At 42.7% G+C, this 25,519-nt stretch overlaps 1 protein-coding gene across 1 annotated transcript in view; it reads right to left on the reverse strand.

Annotated features, from left to right (window-relative positions):
• PLCB1 (phospholipase C beta 1) overlaps window positions 1–21,707 on the reverse strand; it is a 680,586-nt gene extending 658,879 nt beyond the window's left edge. Inside the window, 2 exon segments of the mRNA XM_047744852.1 lie at window positions 3,456–3,533; window positions 21,570–21,707. Coding sequence (XP_047600808.1) covers window positions 3,456–3,533; window positions 21,570–21,668 — 177 coding nt within the window. The 5' untranslated portion in view covers window positions 21,669–21,707.
• Window positions 21,708–25,519: the final 3,812 nt, after the last annotated feature.

The raw sequence follows: 25,519 nt of genomic DNA on the forward strand, positions 1-25,519 counted from the left end.
CAACTAGTAGTAGCTAGTTTTATTTTTACATCAATCTTGGCACAGAAGCAGGAAATCAAGTTGCAAGGCAAAGGTCTACTTTGTTTCATCTTCTAGGAGGATAGGTTTGTAATAGCTCTTTAACATTGACTTCTTTTTTTCTTTTTGGCTTCTCCTCCAAACTTGTGAGGCAGATTCCTCTTGTACTTAAATGGTTTTTGTGGCTAACACTTCCTGTGTTTGTTCCTGGTCCCAGTATGGGACCAACAAAAAGGCATAGCCTAATGCTGGCAACCTCTTAAATACTCTGGCTGTGCAGGAGCCCCTTCCCACCCACAATCACAAAAAAAGCTCATCCTCTTCCCATACTATACACTGACATAAGAAAAACCTCCGTGTTCAAAACAGTCCTATTCGGAAACTTCTTGTTGCTACTTATAGTCACTAAGATGTACAGAGCCAACAGTAAAGAAGAAAGTGATTAAAATAAGTTCAGAGCTGGTACAAAGTATGAACATTTATCCCTTAAGATCATGTTCATATGTATCTGCTTCCACCAGCCCCAAATAGTCTTTCAATGTTTCACCAAAGCACATGTTTGCTACCTAAAAATTACTTTCTACTATTTCCAGCTTTTAATTCCTAAATCTATCTCCTTTGCTCCCTGTCTTCTTTGCCACCGATCATTTCTATGATGAAAAATCAAAGCGGGAGTTAGAGGAAGGGAGCATGTCACTGTCCTTAAAGGGTGAAATTGGGGACTATAGCATCACCTATAGGATGGTGGAACGTATCATGGAATATCATGTAGCCTCTACAGGAGAGAAGACATGGCTAAGACATTGTGTAAAATGTGAAATTTTTCCTCCACAGCTATAAAAAGAAAGATCTCGTTACAAGAGCTTCTTTACTAAGAGCTTCTTAAAGCCACTCAGCTCACCTCTGAGCAGACCAGGTGTCGCTCGGGCACAGGTTTCATGGCAAAGGAAAAACAAGGTGGGGAGAAGTCCAAAAGTGGCCGAGAAGCCCCTTATCGTAAATACCAATGCAAGGTTCCGAACCCACGGAGAACACAGTGCATAAAGTCGATGAATAAACTTTAAAGTTTATTGTTTTCCCTCTGAGACACGGTCTCTATAATACATGGGAAAGATTCACATCACTAAGAGTCATTGCTAGAAAAAAATATTTTAAAGAAAATGGGCCTCTAAGTAACATCATGATTGTGCCACGCGGCCAGGTATCATCCGATGATCTTATGCAAAAACATGGACTAAAATCTTTGCTTGCCATCCTCATTTGAGAGCATCATCCTCTAGCATACATTTCCTCTAATAATCACTTATACCTGTCCATCTCCTAGAAGTGGATGTATCACTCTTTCTGGCTCCAAGACCAGGCTTAAAGCCAGGAGAAAATGACAAACTTAGAAGCATGAAAAGCTTAATTTTTTTTTCTTAAATCCTCTCATCATTTGTATACTGATATATGATCATTGACGAGAAAATAAACCTCCTAACTCTGATATATGACTGAGGGATAACTTAGGTATTTAAAAAGTGAGAAATGAAATTTACCATCTCTTGGCAGAACTGTAAGATTAATATCCAGGAGAAGGAAAGCAATAAAGAGATAAAAGGAATTGCTACCACATTATTTGTTTCAATTGGTCATAAACAGCATCACAACCAAGAGAAAATGGTTGTTGCAAAAAATTGAAAGAAATTTTCCTACACCTGAAAATAGGCATAAGTCAAAATCCTGGGTTCACAGAACAATAGAGATGCATCAGAGAACCTTCTGTCCTAAACCCTTTTTCTTTCTTAAGCAAAGAAATATTTATGATTGGTCTTAGAAGGGAGCTTAACTGAGTTGCCATGAATTATTAAAAAACCCCAAAATACCTTCTGTTGCTTTTATAGAAGCTTGATTTACAAGCTGAAAAATCAAACTGACAGTTTAGTCCCTTGTACAAATACCCAACCTCTAAAAATGCCCTAGGCATTATAAATATATCTTTCATGAATATAGCTTCAACAGTTCTAAAAATAGCCTTTAGGAGGGGGGAAAAAAAAACTCTTTCAAGCCATTGTTTTATACATAACAGCAGGAAACCAAACAGAATGTCAAAGCCAAAGTGATTAACACACCCAGTAATAAACATGAACATTAAGTAGGAAATCTTACTCAAATACATTTTTTTTTTTACATTAGCTTGGAGTCTACGGTGTAGCCCTGGATCTATGGCCAGAGATGATTCCAGCATACCCGTATTTAGAAATTAACTTCAAGGCTAAAAGGCTAAAATTCACCTTTTGGATGAGCGTAAACAGGCATGTCCAGAACTGGCTCGGGGAGCCAGATAGCACTGTCCACTACTCTGGGAGTTCCCCCCAGGCTCCACCCTGACCCCAAACATGTCATTACAAAAGGTTAGTTCCAGACCACTACTCACAGGTGAAGTCGAGGTTGCCCTGAAGGCAGAAGGGAAGGCTGACAAATTCCAATAACTTTGGCTATAGAGACCTAACTCAGGGATGTGAAAAGACTAACAGTCCTTCACAAGGTGATACCAGATATTTTATTGGTTTCGATATGTATTTAGCACACTCAATAAAACTTACCCATCTTTCCAAATAATAGAATTTATAAGGTCAAAAATTTTCTGTGTTCTGTAGCCTCATGGGTTCAGGTACGGAACCATGGCATTCATTGTCTCTTGAATAACTACTTTCTATGAATTTTTTTTTTCTGCCCATTAAATTCCAAATAAATTTTGAAATTTGCAGACATTCTACTTCTTAATAATTCAAGTTGTAATCATCTCAATTGGTTTCATAGTAAATGAGATCCTCAATTCATCTCAATTGGTTTCATAGTTAATGAGCTCCTAAATTCATGATATGGTAGACAGGAAGCTCAAATGAAAATAACAAATCCTGAAAACTGAAGGTATGAGCTAAAGGGATCATATTCTTAAATTTTCTAATGTGAACAAATGATCATGACCCAATTCCTCCCGAGGCTGGGAGAACTCTTTAACAAGCAGCCAAGGGGAGAAGGAAGAGTAAAGGAAAGCCAAACTCATAGTCATTTGGATCAAAGTGATTTTCTTATCATTTTTCTTTATTCTTGATGAATCAACCTGGAGGGGGGACTTAAGTCCCTAATGCTGGCTAATTTTCTTCTATAGCAAAATGTCATTCACGTGTCCACGTTCTTGTCCTTGAAAAAATACCAATTGTTCTAGGATTTAGCATATCTAATACTTTGGACTAGTATCCTTGGAAAATCCTAAGACATGACCACCTTAGGGATTCTAAGTAGAATCTTAAAATAAATTACAAAGTGTCATCCATGAAATGGATATACTTAAGGTGACTTGTAGGTACAAGGATATACTTGTAGGTAACTTAAACACTTGGCAAATCAGCAACCAATTGGAAAATGTAAGGAAGACATATCTCATTTTTTACCTTATTTTGATCGGTCCAGTAAAAGAAAAATCCCTGAGGGTCAGTCCTCAAAATAATTGGAGTGACAATAGCAGAGTCCTAGAAATTAAGAAAAAACACGAATATCAACATATATCACTGTAGAAAGTCCTATCCAGGCGTTGTTTAACAAGTAGTAATTAAGGGTTTCTCCAAGGTCGCCAATGATTAGTAAAATTTCAAAAAAATAGACAAGGCATCCTAACTTCACAGCATTATTAATTATGTAACTAAGCTTCTTTACTAGTAAGTAGAATATCTGTGCATTACTTGTAAAGAAAAAGCCCAGCAATGCATATATTTATTGATTAAGACAAACTGACATGTTTTCTATTAAAAAGCGATATCTACTTTTCCAAATAATTTTAAGATTAAACACCATTACCTATTTTATATATGTAAAATTAATTAAAACCCATGCTTGAAGGTAACATTTTAGATTACATTTGTGCTATAAAATGATCTTTAATTGTACTAAGGAGAGTAAACATACTATTTGGGCATTGCTGTTTCCAAGGTAACAGTAAATAAGCCCATGGTCTACATTTTCCCAAAGATATACAGTAAATTGTTGCAAATTTAAATTTCATAAGAGAAAACATCACAAGCAAATAGTCTTCGGAGTTTAAAGCATGCACATTATAAAGCAAAACAGCATGCACTATAATTATAATATTAAACATTTCTAAAATATGTGTTCTTTTCTTTTGGCAATTTTCAGAAAGGCATACCATCTGCACAAGAAAACACATGTCACTGGATATGGATTTTTATTCTGAAATACTTGGGCTTTTGCAGGAATTACATTTTTAAAAGGGACGTAAATCACCAGTTAATTTCAAGTTTTTCATACACACATAAGGTATGACATATTCTCTACCTGATCAAAAGGACTTATAATGAAAATTAGAACTTGCAGAAATAATTTTGGGAACGGAGGATTGTTTTCCCAATGGGAGGAACACAGCAATGGTTTTAGTCTACATGGTGAGTCTTATCATAAAGCTAGGTTCTGAAGGGGATGCCTGTCCCCAATGAGTGGGCTGAGTTTACAGAACTACAACTGAAAACAAAAAACAAAAACCAAAATAATAATAATATCTACCTCAGAGGGTCTCCGTGAGAACTAAAGAGGATAATTTGGGTAAAGTACTTGGATGAAATGCTTGGCTCATAAAATTATTTATTATTAGTGGATTATGCTTAAAACTATTAAAATAGTAAATGAAAATTTATCATGGCCTTCTTTTTTTATCATGGTTCATACCATACAGAACTCAGCATTTGTATGTATAAAGTTCAGTGGCATTAGGTATATTCACACTGCTGTGCAGCCATTGCCACAACCATTTCCAGAACTTTTTCATCTTCCCAACTGGAATCCCACACTCATTAAACACAAACTCCCCATTCCCTCCTCCGGCAATACCCTCGCAATCTCCACCTACTTCCTGTCTCTATGAATTTGACTCGTCTAGGTACCTCATATAAGTAGAATCATGCAATATTTATTCTTTTGTGACTGGTTGATTTTGTGACTGGCATCATGTGTTCAAAGGGTCATCCGTGTTGTAGCTAGCAGGTGTCAGAATTTCCTTCCTTTGTAAGGCTGGATAATATTCTATTGTATGCACATATCGTATTTTGTTTATCTACCCATCTGTCAACGGACATTTGGGTAGTTTCCACCCTTTGGCTACTGCGAATAATGCTGCTATGAACACAGCTTCACAAATATCTGAATCCCTGCCTTCAGCTGTTTTATACCCAGCAGTGGAATAGCCAGATCATTGGACAGTCCTGTTTTAAGTTTTTGAGGCACTGCCGTCCTGTTTTATCCTGATATACTTAAGATGTATTCTTAACGTGCAGTTTGCAAACTCTCTTTTACAAGGATTGTGTTGTTGCTTGGAAATTCAGCTGGAATTTTAAGATTTCAAAATCACTTCTAAATATTAAAAAAAAGACATTTGAAAACAAATTTAATATGATAATGAAAGAACAATATTTAAAATAGTTTAAGCTGCTTCTATAAGATTATGGGCATAAAAGGTCACAGCAATATTTGCAATAAATCACAGCGGTATTTTCAGGTCTGCTTTATCACCTCTCATCCTCTAGAGTCGGGTAAAATGAAACTTTCAGTCAAGCCGCACACAGCCCACATCCCCACTTCCGGTGAATCTGGAATTAACCTGTAGTTTTTAACGTATTGTTCCAGGTCGGTTCCTTTTCTTATCAGAGTGTCTCACAAGAGCATCTGACAAGATTCTATTCTGGCTCTTGGTGACAATTCACTGCAAGGATCCCAGACAATGAAATATTTAAACTCAACAAGGTAAACCTACTCAAATTTATATTTTAGAACACTGTACTAGTCCGCCCCACTTGCTTCTGATACTGCTATTTCTAGCTTTTTCCTTCTCCTCCTTCAAGATTACAGCTCCTTCGTTCAATATTTTCTTGACCCCACTCTTCCGGCCACGGTCCTTCTGCTAAATGATCATTTATTTCAGCTACCTGTCTGCTTCCTCCATAATCACCTCTAACATTCCAAGATCAGCTGGAACCTGGCAGTCTTGCCATCCAAGGCAGGACTTGACCCAGAAATACATGAATATCCATTTTCAATTCCACCTGCTTTTTCCTCAACTCCCACATAGCTGCAAGTGTCTATATTCTCTCCGTACCAAAGTAGCCACTCAACCCAGATCACAAGTATTCTTAATTGTCAGAACATATGCTCCAGTTTGAAGTTTGAAATATATGGTCATCCTTCATTTCCAAGGCAACTGCAGAGAGACTGTAACTCTTGCCGCATTTTACTGCAGAAAAATGGAGACAACTCTCCGAAGGTCTATTTTTTTTATTTCTCTCCATCAGTATCCATAAGACATGGATTCCATTTAAGACGGTGGTTTTCAAATTTCTGGGTGCATCAGATTTACTAAAAAAGGATTTGCTAAAACAGATTCCTGGGCCCCTTCCCCAGCGTTTCTCATTCAGTAGATTTGGGCTAGAGCCTGAAAACATGCATTTCTTTCCATTTTTTTTAACTATTTAATTAATTAGTTAATTAATTAATTAATTAATTAATTTATTTGCTTTTCAGAAAAGAATGAGAGAGAGAGTACAGGCTTGGAGAACAGCAGGCAAAGCAGACAGAAGGAAAAGCAGATTCCTGCTGAGCAAGGGGCCTCCCTGCAGGACTCGAGCCCAGGACCCTGGGATCATAACCTGAGCCAAAGGCAGATGCTTAAATGACTGAACCAGGCAGGCATTCCAAAAACATGCATTTCTAGTAAGCCCTCCGTGCTGCTGCCACCGCTGCTGCTGCTGTTGCTGGTCCAGGGACCACGCACTTTGAGATCAACTCAGACAGGCCTACAATGGGCAAAGCTTTGGGTCAGGAACACAGCGATATAAAGTCCCAAGGAGAACCGATGAGCTCAGAATGCAGACAAAACTGTGCCGCTAAGAATCCAGTTTTAACTTGTTTATTGCAGGTTATAAGATTTTGTTTTGTTTTTTTCCCAATCAACATCTGCCTTGAAAAGAGAACACCAGGAAACACACCTGTCTTATGTAACAGTGGATAATGCGCAGGAAATTTCCATTTACTTCTCTTTATTTGATAGAAACTGTTTTACTCGCATCCCTAGCTCATCGATAGATCCACAGTGAGACTAATATAATGATGTAAGAAGCTGCTGCTTCGCAACTTGTTTTTTTTTTCATTATTGCCTCACTTTTAGACATTTGTTTTTCTAATCATCCTTAATGAAACTTTAATATCACAGATGCTCTTATCTATTTATGTGTCATATGTATGTCTTTATACAAAATTTAAAAAGATATTTTTTTGTCCCTCAAGACCATTTTTCGGTTATTTTGGAGGTGATGTGGCCCCAGCTGAGAATCCATGCTCTGTGTCTGCATGTCCAAGATGGACTCACTGAACTGTTACAATGTGACTAGTTCAACTGAGATGCGCTGTACTATTTCAAAGACAAGGAATGAAAGCAAGAATATAAAATAACCACATTAATAATTATTGGTATTGATTATATATTGATATAAACATACTGGGTTAAATAAACTCTGTTCTACCTGTTTCTTTTTACCTCTTTTAATATGGCTCCTAGAAAAATGTTAAAATTCTTTTTTTTTTTTTAAAGATTTTTTTATTTATTTATTTGACAGAGAGAAATCACAAGTAAGCAGAGAGGCAGGCAGAGAGAGAGGAGGAAGCAGGCTCCCTGCTGAGCAGAAAGCCCGATGTGGGGCTCGAACCCAGGACCTGGGATCATGACCTGAGCCGAAGGCAGCGGCTTAACCCACTGAGCCACCCAGGCGCCCCAATTTCTTAAGTGGCTTACAGTCTATTTCTATTGGGTAACGCAGCTCTAAAACTTAGGGAGAAACCAGGTTTCTCATTCGTAGGGAAATGTTTTTTACAAAACAATCTTGGTCAAATAATCCCATCTAGCCAGTTCTGGGTTTTTTCCATTTACGCAGTTATCATCCAGTTTTAACATCTAAGTAGCGTAAAACAAATCTGGTTGCTTCTCTAAGCGTCAATTCTTCAAATATCTGAATAGAGTCAGCATGTTGCCACCCCTGAGCCAAATACTCTGCCAGGTAGAGGTATGGTTGTGGGCTGAATTGTGCCCCCCACAAAAAATTTATATGTTGAAGTCCTAACCCCAGTTCCTCAAAATAAGTGTCACCATCTTCAGAGTCTGTACACAAGTGATTACGTTAAAAAGGAGGTCACAAGGGTGGGCCCAAATCCAATGAGGCTGGCATCCTTACAGAAGAGGAAATTTGGACACAGAAACAGAAGACAAAGTGGCAACACAGGGAAAAGTCGGCCAACCCTGAGTCTAGGCCATTGGCCTGAACAGATGCTTCCCTCAGGGCCCAAAAGGAAGGAACCAGCTCTGCCACACCTTGATCTCAGATTTCTAGCCTCCAAAACTGTGAGAAAATCAATTTCTCTTGTTTAAACCCCCCAGTCTGTGGAACTTTGTAACGGCAGCTCTAGCAAAATCACGCAGAGAATCACCCTAAACTTCACCCACAGACCCTTAGTCCCACTATCAGAAACTATGGGCCCTCATTGACCACAATCCTAACTCCACAGTGATTCTATGTTTTTATGCTGTTACAAGAGAACACATATGAATAAAAACATGCACTTCTAAAATTAATCACTATTATAGTCAACAAGGAAAAATAACAATGTTCCAGAGGGACTACCCAAGACCTGCGTCAGGGAAAAGGAGAGCCAAAGATGGCAAATATATACATTGCAGGAAAAACAGCTGTGTAAAGGGTGGAAAAGAATTCTAAGGGTCACACAGAAAAGCAGATATGATCGCATCAAACATGGGCAATGCAGCCCTAACTATGCCAACAAAAAATAAAAACAAAACAGTAAAGGATGCTATGGTATTGGCTTAGGGTCAGTAAGGTCAGACTTCTACATGCATCAGCATTGATGGGAATTTCCTTCCACAGGTCTATCCAGTCTGAAATGTCCCCCCAAACAAAGGAAAGCAAAGGAGGTCTGTTACCAGGTCCAGAAGAGAAGATGCAAAAAAGTGGCGAGAAACCTCATTTCAATATTTGCATTTTACCGACAGGTATAAAAATCTCTCTTAACACAATACAGTGTTCCCGAAAAGTTGGAAACATATTTCCTCAGATACCGCACAGGTTACTTCAGACACTAGTCCAGATTCAAACAAGAGCCCAGATTCCCAGTCATCCAAGGTGCTGTGGTCTAGGGGAGCATCAGCTCAGGAAAGGGACCATTTTAGTAAGATAGAGCTCTCACGGATAGAAAGGGGCATTTCACTGTGGTTTGAGTTTGCATTTCCCTACAACTAATGATGTTGAACAACTTCTCATGTGTTTACTGGCCTTGTGTGTGTGTGTGTGTGTGTGCGCACACACATGCATTAGCCCAGTATTTTTTAAAATCAGTTAAGATTTAAATCAGTGGTTTCATTTCATCAGTGGTTCTGAACTGGGGCAACTTTGCAATGTCCAGAGATAACCTGGTTTGTCACACTGGGGCTTCTGCTACTGACATCTAGTGGGTAGAGGCCAGGGAGGGTCCAAAACATACTACAATGCACAGGCCAGCCCCTTACAACAGAGAATTACCTAACCCCAAATGTCAATAGCACTGAGTTCGGAACATGGCTTTAATGGTTTCCCATCGACGTTATGATAAAACCTTGCAGTGGCCTCAGCAGGCCGCTTGCCATCCTGCCAGCATTACCGAACCACAAGCTCCCCACCTGCTTATTCTGCTCTGTCCTTCAAAGGACTTCCATCCTTTGATCCTTGGAATGCCCCCATGTGCTATTCCATTGGCCTGACACACTCCCCCCTCCTCTTGATGGCCTGACGAAGTCCCACTTAGAACCCAGGTCTTTCCATAAATAGACTGCCTCCAGGGGACCCTTCCACATTTCTTATCCTCACATGTACTACTTCTTCTTCTTTTTTTTTTTTTAAGATTTTATTTATTTATTGGACAGAGAGAGAGAAAGAGAGATCACAAGTAGGCAGAGAGGCAGGCGGAGAGAGAGGAGGAAGCAGGCTCCCTGCCAAGCAGAGAGCCCGATGCGGGGCTCGATCTCAGGACCCTGAGATCATGATCTGAGCCGAAGGCAGAGGCTTAACCCACTGAGCCACCCAGGTGCCCCCTCACATGTACTTCTGTACCTTTCTCTGTAGCACTTACACCACTACAATGAAACAATTCTATTCCTATTTCTTTGGCATTTATCTCCTCCAATAGAATACAAACTCCCTGAGGGCAGGGACCAAACCATTTATAATCACAACTCCACCCCACTAAAAATGTTTAGTAGTTTAGTAGACTAAAAATGTCTACTGTAAAAGAAGCATCAACACATCCTGTCATTATGAATACTGCATGGGTGGACAGAAAGCTACAACAGGAAAAGAGGCAAGGAAGCAAAGATAGGTTCTGGTAAGGATGGGTTGGGTTTGATGCCCAGCAGGTTGCCAGGAGCCTTGGCAAGAGAAAATCTCAAAGCAATGATAAGGGCAGAACAAGGCTTTGGAGGATTGAGGAGTGGCTGGGATGTCAGGAAAGGGGGATGGTGGGTATAAGCAACACTTCGGTCATGGCGGGGAAATGATGGAGGGGGCAGTAAGTACATGAGGAAAGCTGGAGAACATTGTGCTGAATTCTACCTTGGGATTTCAATGACGAAAAGGCATATTGGTATGTTCTTGGAGGAGTTTTGGAGGAGGGAAAATTTTCACAGAAACTATCAAAGGGAGGTAATAATAAAATCAGGATCCAGAGAAACCAGGAAACATGGGATCCAGAACCCAGAGAGGTATGCTTTCCCAGGGCCCAGAGGTAAGGTGGGAGAATGTAGGTGGCCCCAGTAATTAAATGAGGAGTGGGGAAGGAATTAAGTCTTTGTGGATCATTAGCATAATAAAGGGAATGTTTTCACAACCATCAGTCTTTTGTTCTGTCACTCCAACATGTCTGAATTTCTTTAAGGGTAATTTTCACAGCAATATGGGGTAGTTGTGTGAGCATCTTTTTCAGAAAACAGAAGCCCCTGGTAACATTCAGAATATGGGACGCAAATACATTGAGCATCATAATTTTCAAACAATATTAAATTACAATTGAGTACACCCTCAACCTTAAGCCATATTTATACCTTACAAGAAATCAGTTCTGTAAGAGCTGTCAGCTCGGTATTGACAATAAACATTTTGCTTCTCCAACTCTCATCCAGAAACCCTATCTAAAAAAGCCACAGAGTCCCTTAGGACTCCGGGAGATTTCAGATAGAATGGAAGGATGTCAGGTAGAGTTTTCCAACTGATGCCACGGGTAGTGTGTCATGAAGGTCTCTTCAGAATAGGCCTACCACCCTCCAGGTCTGCCTCCCCAATGTGAACCCACTGCAGACACACACCAGACACTTCCTTCATTCCACAGACATTTCCTCAACACCTACCCAGTGTCAAGTCTATGCTCTGTCCTAGGGAAAGAAAGAAGGTAAATAACATAAAGCTGTAGTCCTCCAGGTGCCCTGGCCCAATTAAAACACAGACCAGGTCTGTCCATCTCCTTGTATCCACCTTCCTGCACCGGTAATCTAGATCTGGCCTCTCGACTGACACTACCTCGAATTCAAGCCACTCTGTGTCCTGCTTGGGGTCATCGTCTACATTTCATTCATGCCGACCAAAGTTTCCAAGATCAACAATTTCCATAAGAAGCCACAGGACCCCTCTCTCTTAATGGGAAAGCAACAAAGACAAAATTTTGCAACGATGTTGAGAAGAGAAAAACATGGAGAAGCACATATATAATGAGTCTTGCTAGACACAGAAGTATCACTTAGTAGTCACTGAAAAAAAAAATGACCTTTGTTTTAACACCATTCCTGAATATCGACATATACCATGTGTCTATACTGAACGAGAGATACAGAATATTTTCAGAGTGCAGTACATACTGGCCTCTGTGCCTCAAAGTCACAGTGAAGCTTTCCTATGTTCCTATGTAACGCGATGTAGACAAAAGTGGATTTTGCATATACACCATAAAAATATAAATATAAAAATATTTAATAAATATTATAAATATAAATAAATAAACATAAATATAAAAAACAAAAATATAAAATATAGTTTTTGTAAATATAAAAATAATACTAGCCAAAAGGTGTAAGTTTGTAGGGATCTAAACCCTATTTGTATGAATCCTAAAATGTGGTAGATTCTTTGGAGAAGTCAAGTTATCTTTTTCTTTTTTTTTTTTTTTTTAAGATTTTTATTTATTTATTTGACAGACAGAGATCACAACTAGGCAGAGAGGCAGGCAGAGAAAGAGAGGAGGAAGCAGGCTTCCCGTGGAACAGAGAGCCCGATGTGGGGCTCGATCCCAGGACCCTGGGATCATGACCTGAGCCGAAGGCAGAGGCTTTAACCCACTGAGCCACCCAGGCGCCCCAAGTTATCTTTTTCAACCAGTATTGATCTGGATTCTATTGAAAGTCTTTTACTACTGAAAGGATTCTGTTTGGAGATAGCATGGTAGCCTGGAAAGAGCCCAGAACGTAACCAGACTTAATTTTAAATTTAGCTAACCAGTTGTATGTCCTTGGGCAAGTCACAACTCATTAGCCTCAGTTTGCTTCTATGTAAAATGGGAATAACGCTTGCCCTTCTCCTACCACTCAAGGTGGTCCTGAGGACTAAAGGGAGAGAATGAAAATAAATAACAGTGCTTTATAACTAAAAGTGCCTGTTATTAGGACTCACTCTTGAGGTATTGAACTCCAAAGGCAGCATTTTGGCAAAACTCCATGTTACTCAAATGTGATATTGAAGGAGAAAACTACATGGGACGGACATGGTGATCGCACTTAAGGACTGAAAATCATGAAGTCCTAGAACCATAAAAGGCCTATCAGGCAAGGTTTAGTGAAGAAAACAGAAATCTCTCTGGAAATTTTGAATATAAAAGGATTTAATTACAGGTTATTAAACATTTGACAAAATCACAAGGATTGGTGACTCAGGAGTCAGGCTGCGCATCCCCGAAGGACCCCAGAACACCACAGCACTGACCCTTGAGGACAGCCATTGCCTCCAGAACATTCGGAAGAGGTAAGGAATCCAGAAGGAACTCCTCGAGTCAAGACCACACCAGCTTAGCTGAAGACAATGGAAGAGTCATCTGAGGAGAGTCAGCACCCTCTTGCCGTTGCCTCTTTACACCCAGGGTCCCACTGACGAACAGTTAGAGAAGGTAATGCGTCTTCCTGCAACTCTCACGTATCTATGGAAACCAGACCAAGAAGGCAGCAAGGTGGCCTCTCTCACACCTCCGCCCTCCACATCTCCTGTGAGTACATCTCATTCTACTGGAACTTAATTTACAGCCAGAATATTAGAGGCCTCTAGAGAGGCTGGCGAATGTAGCTTTAGATTTCCAGACTTTGCATTTTGTTTTGTTTTGTTTTTTTAAGATTTTATTTATTTATTTGACACACAGAGAGAGATCACAAGTAGGCAGAGCAGCAGGCAGAGATAAAGGGGTAAGCATGCTCCCTGCTGAGCAGAGAGCCTGATGTGGGACAGGATCCCAGAACCCTGAGATCATGACCTGAGCTGAAGGCAGAGGCTTAACCCACTGAGCCACCCAGGCGCCCCTGGACTCTGCATTTTGAAAAGTCCCACAAAGAGGATGTGAAAATTGGTGCTACGTGAGAGACTCAACCATACCTGAGACAGAACACCTGAGAAAAGCTTCATGCTTCGTGTCCTTCCTTTTTTTTTTTTTTTTTTTTTACATCTATTAGCCTACTGGCTACTTTGTTCTGTGGTCTTCCATCTCTTTTTGAGTTCATATGGCCTCTTCTATAAAATGAATCAAATTAACTTTCTCTTACCTAACTTATAAACAAGCTCCCAAGAAAATCTGATTTTTTAACACCAAAATAATCTCTTAATCTTTTAGGTACCAATGTTATAGACTGCTACCCCTCACCATGACGGGTTCAGGGAAAATGGTTTTCTTTGCTAAGAATCCATTTTCCCTGAACCTGCTCTTAAAACTTTAATGCAATAAAAAGAAACAAAACATAAAGCAAATATCATGAACTAAAAGAGCCCCTGAAATGAAAAACAGATGTGGGATGCTTTTGTTCTGTTTAAATACTGAATATTCTTTCTTCTTTTACATAATAGTCTCTTTTCTCATTTATGACAATTAAGGTTCTTGATAAATGTACAGATTTAGCCAGCAGCAATTAAGACACAGACCCAAGCATTTTTTCAGGATGCCAATTAAAGGTAAAATTTCCAAAAATTGAAATTAACCTGTGAAAAAGATAATAAAATCAAATAATAGAACTTAAAGCGATCAGAGGGGAACAAGAACTCTTAAAGAATCTAGCCCTTTTTACATGATATTTCAGTTAGCCTGTTACAGAAATTGATGGCTTCCTTAAAATCTCATGTGTAACTGAGCTCAGGGATATGTCTCCAGTCCCTTTCCCGACTCATACACAGGAGCATCAGACATGGCATAGATGGGGAAAGGGAAGAATTATGAAATCTGCCTGAGCAGATGGAATTTACGACATGATTTGAAAAGCTGCATGAACCTAACATCAGCTTGGGTAACAGGAGAGCCAACATTTTCAGTCACCAAGGATGTGTTATTTAGGTGAGACCCATAGCATTAGTCAACAATTCACAATCAATCCCATTCCATTTTCAGCTGGAACTCCTTGTTCATGATAACATGAACCAATCCTGATAAAGCAACATTTAACCACGGGTTACCAAGTTCGACGTAAAAAAGGAAAATGTTCCTGTTCCATTTAAACATCATCTCAGGTAAATATAATTTGAAGCTATTTGTTGATAGGCTGAACTTTCAAGGGAAGTATTCAAGATATGCTAATAGCCAGAGCAAATTATCCTCATGCACCACAGGTAGGAATATCAAAGTCAGGCAAGATAAGAGAGAAAATCTAGAAGAGAGAAAGTGATCCCACAAACAGCACTCTGCTAGTCTGCTTTCCTGTGCCAATGATAGCCTGCAGGCAATATATTTCCTTGCTAAATGACTAGTTTTCTTTAACTGTTTCCTCCTTTGGGGCATTTACACCTGCTTCTCTTCCCAGGCTTCACCTTAGGACAGATAAGGACCTAATCCAGTGCCATCTAAACAGAAGGTAAGTCACTTTTGTTGTTATTGTTCAAGAGGGTTTATTCAGCAGTTATAAAAATATGCTTTTGGCTGAAGAGGGTTTGTTTTGTTTTCACTGGAAATTTTGAAAATAGGGTTGTTTTTTTTAGATCAAAAAACAGGCAAAGCCAATCTACGGTTTTAAGCCAGGATGACTGTCAGCCCTGGAAAGAGGTGTAGGGACATGAAGGGAGCACCTGGGGCCGGCAGTGCTGTTCTTGATCTGGGGCTGCTTACCAGAGGTGTTCGGTTTGTGAAAACGAATCGAGGGGGACATAAGATCTTTTGCTTTTACGGCATGCATGTTACGCTCTGATAAAAAGCTTAAAATAGCTTTATTTGACTAGCTTTTGGAAAAGTTAATACTTTCACACTTGAAGTAATTACTATCAATGAGAAATCCACAAAAGCTCTTTGGACATCAAAAATGGACATATCTGGGCCTATTTGAGTGGGCTTTTAGAGGGCACCTGCCAGTTTTCCAGTCTAAAATCTGCCTCTCACTCCATGGGGGCCCCCATCCGGATCCACCACCTACCAGCCAGAGCTGTTTCTTCCCTGTTTCCCATAACCTTTCCAAAGCGAGCACCGTTGAATGCCCATCTCATGAACTCTTCCCCTCTGCTCCCTCATGAATCTTGTCTGGGTCATCCATCATTCTGCTGCCATCCTTTTGGAAACTGTAACTGTGGATTTTACATAATGCAAGTATTCTAACTAAGCTTTTGTGTATGATGCTGGGTAGTACACCACACATTGCCCATTACCTGTTTTAACTGCAGAGATTTTGTTTGTGGGGGGAGCGGTGGTGGACAGGGAGGAGGGTGCTACTTGCTTCAAATCCATGGGGCATTAGTGAAAATACAAAACTTTGAGCTTCCTCAGCTTTCTCCTCAAACAACTTAGCCAGTCACAATTACAGCTTTTGAGTTAGACTGTGCTTGTAAGACAGAAAGTACAGAGATTATTTTTATATAGATCTTAAATATATATATATTCTTATTAAATTACAAGAGTTTTGTGTAATTGTTTCTTCCTTCCATATAACATATGTATATATTAAGAATTTAAGTATAAATAAAACTTTTGGATTTTTTTAAACTGATTTGCTTTTAAAAAAATGAAAATAAACAGCTTGCTTTAAAGAAAATGTGTCTATATAAAAATGCTTTTTATATAGATTCACTTTCTCTGAAACACCTGAATTTTTTTAAAAAAGATAAAAATCTGATTTTTTTTCTTTTTCAAATTATAAAATATGAAAATCAAAGCACACATTAAAGGGAACAGAAGGGGGCGCCTGGGTGGCTCAGTCGGTTTGGCCTCTGCCTTCAGCTCAGGTCATGATCTCAGGGTCCTGGAATCAAGCCCCACATTGGGTCCTCCTGCTCAGCAGAGAGCCTGCTTCCCCTCTCCCTCTGCCTGCTGCTCTGCCTACTTGTGCTCTCTCTGTGTGTCAAATAAAGAAATAAAATCTTTAAAAAAGTAAATAAATAAAAATAAAGGGAACAAAAGGAAGGTCTGGATCTTCCCACTGATAGAATAAAAGAGTCATCTAACATACACAGCCACTATGACAAAATTCATGGCCCTCTACCTACTGGAGGGATGATGACTTTTAAAACTGGGTTTTATTAAAGGTTTCCTTAATGTGTGTGCCAGGCACTACACAAAACATGGCCATGTGCCTCCCCTCATTTAACCTTAACAGCTGTAGCGTGCAGCAGGCAATATTACAATCCTCACATCACAGATGAGGACTCTGCGGCTGAGGTGCATTAAGTAACTTACAGTGAGACTGAAATGTGGATGGTGAGAATAGAGAGAAAGAAAGAACAAACAAATGAGAAGCCTTCCATGCCCTAGAGGTTGTGGAACAAGGAGACAGGGTCCTGGGAGCTTACCCAGGGGCAAATCAGGGGCTGGGAGGGCCTACTGTATGGTTTCTAGTCTTCCTCTTTTCCTTTCCAACAGACTTTCCAACACAGAGCAACGCCAAACACCAGGAGAGAGGGGGGCCAGACTCACAATCTCTCCAGCTCTGTAACTTCAACGCAGAAGGGAACCCCCCTCCACTGTCCATCTCACCAAAATTCTCCCACAACATCCACAGCCCGTTACACCCACCTCCCTGACAGGGGCTCAGAATATACAAATGCAAAATAAAAGCAAGGATAAAGCTGCATCCTTTGATATCCTTGGTAAAACAGGTAACCAAGATAGGTCAGTCCTGGATATGCTGATCAAGTTCTGGAGGACAAGGTTTGCCCTTGATGTTCTGACTGCACACGTTCTTACTACTTGTGCAAACACTGAAATAATTCTATGTGCCCCACAGACCCTGGGGACCCTCAGCTCTCCTCGTGATCAGGCCAAAGAAACACCAGTGCCTGATCCTGGTTCAAGAGGGTGTTCTCCAGGATCCTGCTCCCACTCCATCGCCCACCTACTGTCTGTCGTGACTGGTTAGTACCTATGTCAAAGTTTTTGACTACTGCTCTCTGAGCACCCACAGCCATGATGCTGGCAGATAGCCAACACATTATAAAGGGCAGTGCACTTGCTAGGGGACATCTTCCATTCCACATGGTGGTCAGAAAAACAGGATGGGTGATTATGGTGTTTTAACCACTCAAGGAACAAGAGGTAATCTCTCCACAATTCCAAATAGCCCCATACTCATCATTTGCACATGTATTATTATGCTTTCTAATGGGCTATTGACAATCAGTTTTATGAGTTTGCCCATCTTTCTTCTTAAGGAAAGCAGAAAGCAGGGTTCTACAGTGTTTAAGGGAGAGCAGATATTCAAGAGATTTTAAAATTATTTCCAGCATTTATTTTTCCTCTAGACAAGCAGGTGGGGGATGCGGGGTGGGGGGGGAGGGATGGGGGAGTAGGGCAGCGGGTATTTCCCAAAGTCAGAGCCCAAAGGAAAAAGTACAGCAGTCTCCACTGCTCAAAGACACACTAGACGGCCTCTCAAAAATCTTCTAGCTTCTTTCCCTTCTTAACAGTCCCACTAGAAGCAGGCAACAAGGCTGAAAATTTGTCATTGCATAGAGGAAATTCAAAAGACACGTCTGAATGGGAGTTAAGCCAGCCTAGGCATCAGAGACACTTCATAAAATATGCCATAAAATCTAAAAAATTGTTCATGATTTTGTCATTGAGGTCCTTCTACCTCCTAGATGGAAAGATGACGACTGGATGAATTTCTCAACAAGCAAACATAGAGATAAAATTAAAATCACAAACTATCAAAAATTGACACAAGCTGACAAGATCACAGGAGCTTGCTATCATATGCTTTAAGTTACTTCACAGACCTTATCTCTGTGGTTTCAACGTGTGGTTCCCCCAGACGGCCAGCCTCAGTGGCTCTCAAGATCCTATGGGCCAAGAGGGTTTGCAGAAATGCAGAGTCTCGGGCCCCACCTCAGACCTTTCTGAATCAGAAACTGAGGGTGGGACCCAGTCATCTGAGTGTTACCAAGCCCCCTCTGATGTTTCTTTCTGAGGCATGCCCAAGTGTGAAATGTGCTACTTTATCCTACTGGCTACTCCCAACCACTATATGTAAAATAGGTTAAAAAAAAAAAAAAAGAAGAAGAAGAAGATGCATTTTCACAGTCTTGCACAAGTGGCAGCAAGGATTCAGAAAATTTAGGTGATTAACCTAAAGTCACACAGCTGACTGGCAAGAGAACTAACTGGTAAACTCAAGCCTTTGGACTGAAGATCTAGTTCTCTTTTGTCTTCATCACACACTATCACTAAGATTCAATACAATGAGCCAGGTCACATAAACTGGCTTGATTTTGGAAGGGCAAATATGAACCAGAATCCACATTCAGTTGTGAACTTAAGCCACCTGTATCCACCTGAGGAGAATACGGGGGGACCTCAGAAACTCTGGTCTCCTCTTGATTCACAGATCATCATGGAGACAGAGAGCCAAGGAACTTGTAGGATAGTTCATCATACTCCAGACAACTTGACTCCTGGGTGCAGTCTAGGTTCTCCTCTGTAGAAGATCTGAGGTTCCTGTTCCTTAGTGCCTACGTCCTTCCTGTAGGGTTTCCCAGGAAACTCACTGTTGCAATGCTCAGAGGGAATGGCTCTCACCTTCTTCAAGCGGTGTCTCACCGCTGGCCTCTCCCTTACTCTCACTGCATTACTCCTCATCTCTATATGATCCGTGTTCTCGGTCATTTTCTGTCTCCTCCTCCTATCATGTAAGGTCTGTAACGCAGAGACTCTGTCTACATTTGTCACCACCCCATGAGCTAGGATAGGGCCTGGCATTAGCAGGTAGGGGAAAAAAATACCCATGCCATGAATGCATATAATAAAAACCATCTACTGAGATGTATCAAAATGCATTCCACAGAAAAGCCTCATTTTCAAAGTGGACGCTGCCTATCTTCTTCCCAATAAGACATTCTGGACCATTGTTTAAAATCATCTCTGTGGGGGCGCCTGGGTGGCTCAGGAGGTTAAGCCTCTGCCTTCGGCTCAGGTCATGATCTCAGGGTCCTGGGATCAAGCCCCGCATCGGGTTCTCTGCTTAGCAGGGAGCCTGGTTCCCCCCTTTCTCTGCCTGCCTCTCTGCCTACTTGTGATCTCTCTGTCTGTCAAATAAATAAATAAAATCTTAAAAAAAAAAATCATCTCTGTGAATAAATCCAAAACTTATGGTGAAATACCCTTTTATATCCTATAAACTCTCTCGCGCACCCTTCTTGCCCTTACCCTCTTGCTCATCGCATCGGCTCCCTGGTAGAGACTTCTAGATGGGCAGGACGGTTTTGTTGCTGAACTGCATTTTCTTTTTCACTGTTGTTTTTCCTTCACACAAGCAAAGCATTTAATCTGTGTCTGAACTTATTGTTTAGATTCTATTTCATTTACAAAAACATCCGGTTGTTGCAGTGGGAAGGAAGAAGAGAAGTGTCCTCAGTAAAAGGATGTATGTTTGCATCCTAGCCTACAGCATTTAATAATTGGCATTAGCTTTCAAGGAAGCTGTGGCTCATACTCCAAGTTCCGTTTGCTCTTCCAACTGGACAAAATATAGACACAGACTCACTCAGCTAAGTAATTGGATTCACTACCTGGAATATTTAAATTGTTTTCAGACACTGGAAAATGGCTTAAGAAGATTAAAGAAAAATACCCTGGAGGATAACAGGCTATAATTTACTAGGTGGAAAATCTTTTCAGCAAGAAGAACACCTTATTCTCCTATAATTCCTCCTGTTTAAGAGATGTCTTCGTCATTTGGACCTAAATTTCTCTAGATCCTGACAGCTCAGGTTGACCCCCGTGAGTTGTTCTTATCAAATCTTTTGAATGACACCCAGGACATATAAATTGATACGATAATGTCCTCCATCCGAAGATACCCATGTTTTCAGTAAGATTATTAATATAAGTGTTTGAAGGCGATGGGGGGGTGTCACTTGAAGTTCTGGGTCCGGGGCTCATGTGAAACCCTGGAGATCCGGGTCTGGGCTAAGCTTTGCCCCACTTGGCAAAAGACGTACATAAATGGTGGGGGAAAGCTTTGCCAGGTCTGTTCCAAGCTGAAGATTCCAGCCAGCTCAATTCCCAAAAAAAATCACTAGCCCTCCCCATTTGCCCACAGGCCCACTTAGCACTCCTAGACCCCTCAGTGCTCCCCTTTCTGCCCTCTAGTCCTCCTCAGCTGTGTCCTCACCGGCCCTTCTCAAGGCCCCCTCACTCCCGAGCCAGGCGCTGAAGTTTGGCACCAGCGACCACCTGTCGGCTGGACCGCTGGTTCTCCGCCGCGTGGGCTCCCATAAGAGCGCCAAGAGGGTCTGTAGTCACTGAACAGTTTCGGACTTCGAGGCCGTACCTTCTTGAGAAGGGGCAAAAGAGGTAATGCGGGGGGTGCGTCTGCGGGCGGAGAAGAGCGCGCCTTGGTCACACCCCAGCGCTCTCCAGCTGGTCCCAACTTCACACTTTCCAAACTCTCAGGACCGTCGCCTGACCAAGCCTGTCCCTCCTGCTCCACTGGCCCCAAAGACAGAAGACCCTCTGGGGGCGCCAACCAGACCCGGCCAGGAGGCAACTCCTGAGCCCGTGGAGTCCAGGAGCGCGCGCGAAGCCGCTGCTCTCTGCCAGCCTCCTCGGCAGCGGCCACCCCGCGCGCCCCGAGGCCGCCCGGGCCGGATCCCGAGCGCCCATTGCATAACGCGCCCCTCGCCCCACCCCCACGCAAACCGCCCCGCGGCCGGCCCCGTGCCCCCGCCCCCGCCGGCGCCCCCAGTCCGCCGCCCCCGACTTACATCATCCCACTTGACGAATTTGATGCCCTTCTTGAGGCTGTCGGACACGCACACGGGCTTGAGTTGCAAAGCGTGCACTCCGGGCTGAGCCCCGGCCATCTGGGCTCATCGGGGCTCCGGGCGGCCCGGGCGAGCGTGGCAGCGACGGGGCTCGGGGCGCGGGCTCCTTTCTCGGCTCGCGAGGCGCTCGACTCTGCTCCCCCGCCGGCCTCCCCCGGCCTCCCGGCCTCCGCACCTCCTCCGGAGCGGCTCAGCAGGCGGGGCGCGCGGGGGCCAAGCGCCGGGCCATGCCCCGGGCGGGACGCGGGGTCGGGCGCCCGCGGTGGCTGCAGAGCCTCGGAGAGCGAAGGGAAGCCGAGCCGGGCTGCCGAGGCTGCCAGCTACCGCCGGGTACTGCTCCTCCTCCGCCGCCGCCTCGAAGCGTACCATTCAGCACATCCTCTATACACAGAGGGAGAACGCGAGTGACACACGCTCGGCGCCCCCCCCCCCACCCGCTCCTTCCCCTCCTCCCTCCTCCTCCCGCCCCGCTTCCCCGCCACCCTAGCTGGCTCGGTCCCTCCTTCCCCCGGCGGCTTCCAGCCCAACTTTGCGCGCTGGGTCAGGCGCCGGGAAGCGGGGACGCAGCGGCACCTCCCGGCTCCTGGGCCCCACTGCAGCCAACGCCTGCGCCGCCCTCGCGCCCTCTGAGCATGCCCCATGCCCCGGTTGCAGGGGTGCTCGGGGTGCCCACGAGCCGCGCGTTCCCTGGGACTTTCCAGGCAACTTGCTCCTGAACCTGGAATGTCTTCGGCTCCAAACTGGCTGGGGAAAGGGAGAGGTCGGGAGGAATCAGAGAAGCAACCCCTGGCTGGAGCTCTCCAGCTCCGGCCACAACCCAGCTCTTTGCAAAGACAATTATTATTTATTGGTAGAGAAGAGAGCAGTTGAGAGGTGGCGTGAGAGCTCTTTGGGGAAACCTTGTGGCGCCTGAGAGTTTGCAGCGCGCTGGTCTTGAAGCAGGGGCATGTGGTTAAGTCGTGCTTTTGAGAAAGAAAGCCCATCCTAGGAGAAACAATGGTTTTGTTTCCCATGGAGACAGAAGGCCCCCTCTCCTCTCCACGTGGTATTTGTGTGTGTGTGTTTGAGAGACAGAGACAGACAGACAGAGAGGAGACAGAGACAAAGAAGAGAGGTGTCTTACGGATGGAAACTTGCTCATTTAGTAACATGAGTTTAAGAATATCCACATCCAACGAACATTTCATGTTTCTTAAAAAAGAAAGAGAGAGAGACTCCACCAGAATAGGCAATATTTAAGATTGGTAATACCAATGTTTGAGAGGATATAAAGCAACTGGAATTCTCATCCGTTGCTGGAGAGAGTATAAAATGGTAAAGCCATTTTGGAGCAGTTTCTTATAAAAAGTTAAACACGTACTTATCATAAAACCCAGGACTTTCCCAAGAGAGATGAAAACATATGTTCACACAGACTTATGTAACAGTGTTCGTGGATTTCCTCATCATAGCCCAAATTGGAAACTACATATGCCAATCGACAGGTTTAAGGGGAAAACAAACAATGGAATGCCCAAACAATGGAATACTATTTAGCAATAATAAGGAATGGGTGTGTACCACAAGGAAGTGCAAGCTTTAAACCTACTAGATGAAGCTGGATATTATACTTCATGATTCCATTTGAGGAATCCTGGAATAAGGAAATTAGCCTATATTGGCAGAAAACAGGTCATTAGTTGCTTGTGGCCAGGAATGGGCAGGGATTGACAGAGAAGGAGCACCAGGGAACTTTTGGGGGTGTTGGAAATATTCTATATCATGCAGGTACATATTTGTCAAAATTCATAGAACTAAAATGATTATATTTTATCAGAAATAAAATTTATCTCGGGGCGCCTGGGTGGCTCAGTGGGTTAAAGCCTCTGCCTTCGGCTCAGATCACGATCTCAGGGTCCTGGGATCAAGCCCCACATCGGGTTCTCTGCTCAGCAGGGAGCCTGCTTCCTCCTCTCTCTGTCTCTCTGCCTACTTGTAATCTCTGTCTGTCAAATAAATAAATAAAATCTTTTAAAAAAAAAAAAGAAAATTTATCTCAATAAAACTGATTTTTTTAAAAAAAGAAGAAACAGTATATGAACTAAGAAAGAATGAGAGGAATCTGTCTTTCTCTTAAGCATTTGTTCTCTTTATCCTCTGCCCCTAGGGCTTTCCAGGGCCAGTGTTTATAAACTAAGTAAAAACATTACCAAAACTCCAATGGGGAAATTTCCTTATTAAATAGTTCAGAGAATTCAAAAAATATGTATTGAGCACCAGCTATATATTAGGCACTATAAGAATCACCAGGGATAACCTGCTGAACCTGACCCCTGACTCCTGCTCTTCTGCAGGGAGGTAGGGGCAGGGGCAGGAAGCTCACCTTGTCCTTGGAAGCCACTTGCTAGAGAGAATCCCTGTAAAGACTGACTTGTTTCATCTGGATCACATGTCTCTAAACTAAAACCTAAGTAAAACTCTCCATAGACCTTCTAACCGGCAGCCCTGGCTTGCCAGTTACCTTACAAAAGGCACCAGACATGATCCCAAGTTGCTTTTCCTTACTTTAGAGGATGCAGCAAGACTTCCTCCAGGGTTCCTGGCCTTCTCAATTGTCCTTACAGTGGATCCCACCAGAGTGGTTCTTTCGTCTTTCTTATTCTGTCTTTTCTCTTTATTTGTTGTTTCTTTCCTCTTGTAATCTTTCCATTATCTATGGGAAGGATTCTTGTTTAAATAGGCTTTACCCACTAGAGTGTCTTAGGAAGGCAAGACAGACAAGAAATGTGTCTTCTAGAAGAGGAATTTGGAGGATTAAAGATGGGCTGTAGCCAAACGAAAAGATAGACCTAGCTTCTGTGGTGCCTTCCTTATTCTACATGCCCCTTTCTGTATCCACACACTTTGCCATGTGACCTTGCAGTTTTCAACTAGATGCCTATGACTTATCCACCCCATTAATGTTAGACTGTAGCACTTGCTTTGGCTAATGGGATTTAGGAGATGTGATATGAGCAAAGGCTTGAAATATGCTTTTGAGGATGGGCTTTCCCCCTTGGGTTTCTTGTCATTGCCATGAGATAAACACATCTCAAGGGGCCATATGGGGCGGACCAAGGCCTCATCTCCAGCTTGGAGGATGATCCAACAGAACCCATGCAACTTTGCCAGAACCCAGCCAACCTGCAGACTTGTGAACATGACAATAGATTCTCATTGTTGAATGTTACTGAGCTAGTGGGTCATTTGTTAGATATGATTATGGTAGCAATAGCTGGTTGAGTCATTCATATAGTATTCTTGTTCCTTCCCAGCTGTCGTTGTGAATGTGTGTGTAAGAAGGAGAATCACGCTGTAGAATTCTGAAGAGTGTTGGTCTTTCAAGACAAACATGGGCTCCCAGAAATTCCCATGTCCACAAGAGGATGCAGTTTGATCCAGGAAGTCTACGAGATAAATCTCTTCAACATGTACAATGAGGCTTGAGACAGGTTGGTTCAACCCCCTCATTTCCCACATCTCTGGGTAAGCATACAAGGTATACAAGGCACCTGTCCTTCTGGATGGTGGGGACACTCTCTCCCCTGAGGACACCCTTGAAGGCAAGAGAGTGCCTCACCTGCTCAGAGGGGCTGTGGCAAAGATGCCTCCCCACAACCCCCACCACGTGTATCCTCAGTGGGGAACAAGTGGGAGAAGCCCGAACCCCACCCCAACCCCAACAGCATGAGGACCCTCGTCCCTTCTCTGCGGCTGAGGGGCTTTCTCCCAGGGCTACATCAGGGGTTCCCATAGGTGCCCAGGTGCTGAGATCTGGGGTGCGGGGATTTTTGTCATACAGAGGGACCTATAGGGACATCCAAAATTGTGTGAGCCAGGCCTATGATCCATCAAGTTCAGTGTTCCGTTCT

This window comes from Lutra lutra, chromosome 9 (assembly GCF_902655055.1).
Source record: "Lutra lutra chromosome 9, mLutLut1.2, whole genome shotgun sequence".
In the NCBI taxonomy this organism is placed as follows: Eukaryota; Metazoa; Chordata; class Mammalia; order Carnivora; family Mustelidae; genus Lutra; species Lutra lutra.